Raw genomic sequence first — 6,835 nt, 5'->3', positions numbered from 1 at the left:
TTCTCCCGCCCCCCCCACCCCCGCCCCAACAGACCTCGGCAATGTCACTCTCCACCCCTTCCTGGAGACCTAGAGACGAAGTATACTTTTAAACCAGGACACCCATCCTGTGACTGATTCGTACCCAGTTTCTTTCTTTCTTTCTTTTTTTGGACAAGTCAGAGCTGCCCAATTTTTCTTTGGAAGCTACAGGTTAGATAGATTTATTTTCTGGGCCACTGACGGTGGTGGTGGCGGAAGGGTACGAAATACGGAATATGGCCCGTCTATATCGCCATCACTTTATTGTATTGTCACCGTTAACTTAACTATAAATACTACGGTGGGGAGCGAGGCACCGGCGGCCTCGGACTGCGGGGCTGAGAGGCCCCGCGCGGCCCCGACCCCAGGCGCCGGCCCTCCGGGCTCTGTACACTATTTACAGCTCCTCGTTCCTCTTTCTCGACCCCCTCCCGCAAGGCAGCGCGTGTGCAAGAAAGTAGCATCGTCTGTCTGTGCAAGTCCTTCGAGTTAGGCAAGTGCCACGGCCGGCCCGCGGCCGTCAGCTGTCTGAGTCCAAATCGCTTTTACCTTCCTCTTCCCTCTTCTCCGGCGACGCCTTCGACGACGGCTTGTTCCACTTCTCGGCGTTTTCCGACTCTTCAGAGGAGGACCGCTTCTGCCGCCTCCATTTGGCCCTGCGGTTTTTAAACCAGACCTGTTGCACAAGGGAGGACAAAACAACAGTTTGGATCAAAGGCGCGTTTCCCAATGCCTGCGCACCCCCGGACTTGGTGTGGCAGCCCGGCAAACGCTGGGTGGAATCCGAATCTAGATACCCCGCGAGCGCGCGCGAGCGCCAACAAAAAGAGAGGAGACTTGCTCCCGCTTCCGCATTTTCATCCAACTTCCTGGGCCTAAAGCGCCCTCCAGCAGCCTCCGGGCCGCCACTGGGGTGTTTTTCAAGTGCAGGGAGATTGAAGGAGGCCTGGGCAAATCCAGGCAGGGCCCCGCGCCTACCTCCACTTTCTCCTCGCGGAGATGCACCTTCCGGGCCAGCTGCTCTCGTGTACCCACGTCTGGGTACTTGGTCTCCTGGAAGAGGTTCTCCAGCGCTTCCAGCTGCTCGTCGGTGAAGATGGTGCGGTGCCGCCGCTTCCGCCGGCAGTGCAGCTGGTTGAGGAGCTGCAGCTCGGTGCGCGACAGCGTGCCCACGTTCATGTAGGGCAGCATCTGGTGCGGTACCGGGGACACCAGCACCGAGCCGGGGCCCTCATAGCCTGCGACAGAGTAGAGCGCACGGTCAGCCGCTCCCCTTGCCACCGCGCACACGCCCGCCCGCGACCACTCCAACTTTAAAATCGTCTACAAGGGAGTGCTAGGAATTGTGCGTGGAAATCGAGGGTGCAGGGAAATGACGGAGCGTGTCAGAGCGTCCACCAGTTAAAGAATCTCTATGCCCCAGTCTCCCTACGCAAGCACTGAGTTACATTTTCCGCTAACTCGCATAAAGTTTGCAACAAGTGTGCAAACCCCAGCGCCCGACCCGCAAAAAATAAGGGTGGGGTGGGGTGGGGTGCAGATTTGCAAGAGGAGAAAACTTTGTGCAAAGTGAAAAAGCAAGCGCCACCACCCGCCGACGCCCCAGGAGCTTGCGACCGCGGCAGGCGGCGAAGGCCAGCGCGAGCGCGACCCTACCTGGGGCAGTTGGGACGCAGGAGCACTGCTGGGCTCCCAGCGGCGGCACGGCCCCGCAGCAGGCCGGGCCCACGGGCGCCGCCTGCACGTGCAGCTGCCCGTAGAAGTAGTTGTTGTAGCCGAGTCGGGAGCTACCCACCGCGGCCGAGAGGCCTGCGCCGCCGGGGGCCACGGGGCGCGGGTAGAAGGCCCCATAGTCCGAGGAGGCGCCGCCGCCGGCGCCGTAGAGCGAGTCCCCGTGCAAGGCCGGGAAGACGACCGGAGCCGCGGCGCTGGGAGCCACCGGCAGCACCGAGTCCTTGCAGCGCGGCCGGGCGGCCAGGATGTTGTCGATGCTGAACATGCTGGCGGGCATCCCCGATCCCCGCGCCGGGATGGTGGGCAGCGGGGACGCGCCGAGGAAAGAGCCTCAAAGTGGGGGGGTCCACTCTCCTGAGCCGGACCAAACCGAAAGAGAGCGCCGGCGAGCGCGCGGCCCTGCACCCCTCCCCGCCCCCTGCGTCCGCTCTCCCTCCTCCCACCCTCCCCTCGCCGCAGCGTTCGCTGAACTCAACCCGCGGGTAGGATGGAGTTTAGCCCAGCTGAACCTCTTGTTGGTTTTATACCGAGTCGACGTCATCCTGGATTTAGTTCCTGGTAATATGCAGATGACAAACAGAACCAGATTTGGCCCTTTCTGTTCCTTTGGGTGGTGGGGCTTTTGGAAGGGGGAAGGGGGAGAGGTGCCAAGGGGAGGGGGTTACGGGGCCTGAAAAGAGATTGTGGATTGAGAATTAATGAAATTAACCTAATCTTTTCCATTCAGCCTCCCCGCCGCGGGCCGGGGGAGCCGGGAGGGCGTCCTAATTGCCCCGGTTAATCTCATTAATTCCACTGTGCGGCCGCAGTTAACAACTCCCTCCTCCCGACCTCTCCGCCCCCACCCTTTTCCCTCAGATTCGGTCCTATTATTGGGTGCGATTTCCTCTGCGCGAAGCTCAGATTCATTGTGGCCGATTTTATTTTGGGGTTACTTTTCTGTTTTCTCCTTTCCGAATTTGTTTTGTTTTAGAAAATGTGAGGGGCTGCGTCCTACCACAAGCCGGATTGAAAATCCCGCTCTTCTTCCGGGCCCCAAGGCACCCACCGCCTAATTTCACCTTTATTTTCTTTCATCTTGAGATTCTCTCCCTAACGGCGTTGGTTAACCCCCTCCAACCCTTTTGTTTTGCAAAGGCCAACATTTGTAAAGGTAAAAAACGATGGAAGTGGTGCATCGTATTTCTTTAAAATATACACAGTTTTGCAGTCACTTTGGGTCCGAAAACTATCATAGCAGTCGCCTTACACAGCGGAAACCAAATTCAGCCACTATTTAAAACTGGCCAACAAAAGTAGCGCTCTGAAGCGATGCTTCCAGCGGCTTCCTGCGTGGATGTCGGTAGGTTTTGTGTGTTTTTTTTTTCTTTTCTTTAATTATTATTTTTGGAAATGGGGTGTCTCCTCCCCCAAACTATTTGTTTCGATCAAACAAATAATGTGGCTTTAGGGATTTCCTACCACCCTCCCCAACAATTGATCGCAGTTTCCCCTTCCGACTTGCCGGGTCCCTCAGAGGGACAAGCCCTTAGCCGTCCTTCATCCGCAGGCCCGGGCTGGGCTCCCCCGGCACCGGCGGCCTGGCCGAAGCCCGGCTCTGCTCGCGGCAAGAGGCCGCCTTGATTTGCAGGATCCTCGGCGCGGCGCGGCCCTCCCGCCCGCGGGAGCCTCTGGAGACGCATCCAGCGCAGGCGACCGAGCGCCCTGCGAGAAGGTAGGCGACGTTGCGCGCGGAACGAAAACTGGCCCCGAGGTCCTACGGAACCGCCGCAAGCCCCAGTCTTGCAGCGCCGTCTTTTCTCGGTCCTTCGCGCAGGTAACTCTAGCCACTTCAGGGGAAGGAGAAGTGCCGGGCCCGGGCGAGACCTCCGAGTGCCGAGAGGTGGGGAGCACTTCGGAATAAGGGCCGCCTTTCACACACTGTTTTTCGCTGTTTTTCTCTCTAGTTAACTAACAGCCGTCCCCGCAGGGTTGTCTGAAGTCGCCGCACTAAGGCTAAGTATGTGGCTGCCTCCTCCCCGACGCTGGGGCAAAGGGGAAAGGGCACTTGTCAACTGTTGTTCCCGGATCAGAGGAGCGCTTGCGCGGAGGTTTGGTCCTACCCGGGCGCAGAAATCCTGCGGCGCGTAGGAGTGGCGCGGAGAAGCAAGGCGGTGGCGCTTCTCCTGCTAGGCCTCCCGGCTTGGACCTCGGCGCCCTCACGCCCAAACGCCCACCCGCTATTGGCCCAAGAGCCTCGCTTCTTTGAGTGCTGAGCAAACTAGAAAGTGGTTGTAGGTGGAGGTTAGGGCAGGACAGAGATGGGTCTCAATTTAGGGAGGTGATGGATTTTTTTTTTTTTTAAACAAGAAAAACCGCTCCCAGAGGAAGGAGTGTGATCCTCCCCTTCAGAGAGGTCAGGTCTAGGGAAAGAAGTGTAGCGCCTTCCCTCTCCTACCAACTAGGGATAGAGGTATTTCCCTCCCCCCGGTTCTCAGGGACTTAAAAATCACGTTTCCGGGCACACACATTCCTCCCAACCTTTCCCGGATTTAATTCTACAGGGCAATTGATGGAAGACAATTAGAGGCTACAACTTCATCAGGAACTCTGGCTGCATTTGTGTTTGTGGCTGGGCGCGCGCAGCGGTGGCGCGTGAATGGATCTTTTGAGACCTTTCCTGAGCCTGGCAGAGGCAGAAGCGCCACGGGAAACCGGAGCAGCGTTCTTGTCGGTTTCTGCAAAGATGCTCAGACCAGCGCGCCGAGGAGACTTCACCGCAGATCCAAAAGAGCGCCTCGGAGTTTTAAAATCAGGCAACCTTCCTCACTCACGCCACTCTGCCTCTTTCCACTTGGTACATTTTTAAAAAGAGAGATTTAGCAAACCCCTAGACGTCTCCCCGTGTTTTCCTGTAGTTCCCCCACTGAACCACCGACTCCTGGAAGGAGGAGCACGGTATGTCGAGTCGGAGTTCTAGACCAAACTTTGCCATTTTGCAAATCATCCCTCCTCTTTAGGCCTTAGTTGATTGAATCAACGCCAACGTTCATTGTGTCCCTTACAACCCTAACATTTAATGAGGCTGCGTTAATTGTCACCAGTTCGACAAGGAGAGTGTGGGTGGACTTAGGGGCATTTTTCAGCTGTTTCCTTGGGACAAAGGAGTGTGCTGTCCCCAACCCCACCCGAGGGCAGGGTCTGGGTATCAGCTGGACCCAAGATAAGGAAAAGTGATTGGAAAGTTCTGTTCTCCTGCAGAGGGGACTTTCCGGGAAGAGGTCACAGGAACCTCGAGACCACCCTACTCCAATTATTCAACCAGCTCTCTGGGAGCTCACCCCCGGCGCGGTAGGGCCTCCCCCTCCATTTTGTCCTTCAATCTGCTGGAGCTCCACTGTGTCCGCGGGGAGGCAGGAGCCAGGAAGGCAAGTCAGCGGCGCCACCACCTCTTCCTCTGGCCGAAACCCACAAGTGTCCGCAATGCGCTAAACAAACAATCAGCTGCCTTGCGTCGCCCGGTGCAATTGGAATAACAAATGCGACGCACGTAAATTGCCCACCTCGTGTTGCTACGCGATTGTTTGTTTGCCCCGCATGCACCGCTCAGCATGGGAGGACCGCAACCGGCAGATGCGGCTGGTGAGCGCTTAGGTCGGAGATGCAGTAAACACGCCGCTGATTTTCCCTATTATCACCCAAACACGATTTCACACAAAGCAATCACCACGCAGAAGTCTATGAAAATGTGTTTGTTGAAGAGTCAGTCGCCCTGGTAATAGCCCTCATTTTTAAGATATTAAAGAATAGATCAGCGGATTCTGCATGCATAAGGTATATCCGCGGTTCCGCATCTATCAAGGCGCTTTTGCGCAGCAGTCATTGCTAAATTGATTCATAGAGCGTAGATTAAATTGCTTCTCTGATTTAAAACAGAATGTCCAAATTTGGAGTGTGCGTCTGGATATCTCATCCCGCCCCAAGATACCTTCATCATGGAGAAAACTGTCGCCCACTACACACACACATACACACACTCGCACCCATGGCTGTTAAAAATAAATGCATATGCGGCCCCAACTTCTTACGGCTTCAGGAAATTTCTTTTCTTAATTCTTTCAGCCTCTTGCCCGGTCAGAGCAGAGTTCATAATCTGATGAGTTTAAGTAAGGTTTTTCGTGGCATGCAAAAAGTTGGCCTGCCCTTTTCGAAGGTACGGAGCCCCCTAGCAGGGCGAGTCAGCGGGTCAGAGGAATTAGGGACAATACACAGAGCCGGCTGCAGCCTCTGCACGGCGTCCAGACCGCGCACAGTTTGCACAGAGCAGATCGGCGTTATTGTTTGTATTTGGGCTTAAAAAGAAATCCAGTGCCTCAAAGCTAGTGCTCAATACCCGCTCCATGGCCCTGTTGCTTCCTCGAGGACACCTTCAGTAGCCTCGGGGTGTTTCCCGTGTGAGATTAGGTGGGTGGAGTACAGCACCCGGCACAAATGCCACCCCACTAAGGTGCAGCACGCACAAGGGCGCCCGCATTCCGCGGGACGTGGGGACAATTACTACGAACTGACTTTTGCTCAAACTTTTGCAACATTCCAAATAAACACACTGAGCCCCTGAGAACGAAATAATCAAGGTGTTAGGAAAAGTCAGCATAACACTGGGGGAAAAGAAGAGGGTGTCGAAAAATGACGTGTTCCCAAAGCGTCAGAAAAAAACAGCTCCGGGTTTCCAGGGTTGCAGGAATCGGCTTTCCGCTGAGCTATTTACAAAAGTTTGTTTCAAAGCGATTGCACCGTTGCTTTTGCAAATCACAGAATGCAAATGACGATAATTTGTTCTCAGTGGAACTTTCTCTTGAAATGATTAGCGAAGTCAGTCATTTGAAAATTAGAGCGAATGCACAGACGGTTCCGAAACCCCTCGCTAACCGATATCAGCTTCTAAAGTTTTCATTCATGTAAACCTCATTAATGAAGATCTTTTATTTAAACGTCAAGGGGATTTGAAATTTAGAGTAAATTATGAAGCTTGTATGTCTAGCCAAGTCATGGGTCAAATGCATTTGTGAAAAACTGCTAAAAGAGCATATGGTTTTGAATT

The 6,835-nt window shown here is 55.0% G+C and overlaps 1 protein-coding gene and 1 long non-coding RNA gene across 3 annotated transcripts; one reads left to right on the top strand and one right to left on the bottom strand.

Moving 5' to 3' along the window:
• Positions 1-270: 270 nt before the first annotated feature.
• On the bottom strand, positions 271-2,175 carry GSC (goosecoid homeobox). Its single transcript, XM_033108751.1, has 3 exons — positions 1,678-2,175; positions 1,000-1,259; positions 271-697 (listed from the first exon to the last, which is right to left on the bottom strand). The coding sequence occupies exons 1-3, from the start codon at positions 2,030-2,032 to the stop codon at positions 542-544; spliced, it is 771 nt and encodes a 256-aa protein (XP_032964642.1). The 5' UTR covers positions 2,033-2,175; the 3' UTR covers positions 271-541.
• A 100-nt stretch (positions 2,176-2,275) lies between these two features.
• On the top strand, positions 2,276-6,574 carry LOC117023679 (uncharacterized). 2 transcript variants are annotated; one of them, XR_004423242.1, is made up of 4 exons: positions 2,276-3,097; positions 3,386-3,469; positions 3,702-3,754; positions 4,299-6,574. It is a non-coding gene; the product is annotated as an uncharacterized LOC117023679 (long non-coding RNA). The 2 variants fall into 2 exon arrangements; XR_004423241.1 differs by having other exon boundaries at positions 3,386-3,571.
• Positions 6,575-6,835: the final 261 nt, after the last annotated feature.

The sequence above is a fragment of the Rhinolophus ferrumequinum genome, chromosome 6 (assembly GCF_004115265.2).
Source record: "Rhinolophus ferrumequinum isolate MPI-CBG mRhiFer1 chromosome 6, mRhiFer1_v1.p, whole genome shotgun sequence".
Taxonomy (NCBI): domain Eukaryota; kingdom Metazoa; phylum Chordata; class Mammalia; order Chiroptera; family Rhinolophidae; genus Rhinolophus; species Rhinolophus ferrumequinum.
The sequence above is the reverse complement of the archived record's forward strand: the minus strand, read 5'-3'. Positions and strand labels throughout refer to the sequence as shown.

Bases quoted from the DNA above. Each gene is read 5' to 3' on its own strand.
- GSC (XM_033108751.1), bottom strand. From the start codon at position 2,032: ATGCCCGCCAGCATGTTCAGCATCGACAACATCCTGGCCGCCCGGCCG. The intron at 1,260-1,677 runs GTAGGGTCGCGC...ACTCTGTCGCAG, and splicing joins CTGCGTCCCAACTGCCCCAG to GCTATGAGGGCCCCGGCTCG. The intron at 698-999 runs GTAGGCGCGGGG...CTTGTGCAACAG, and splicing joins TCCGCGAGGAGAAAGTGGAG to GTCTGGTTTAAAAACCGCAG.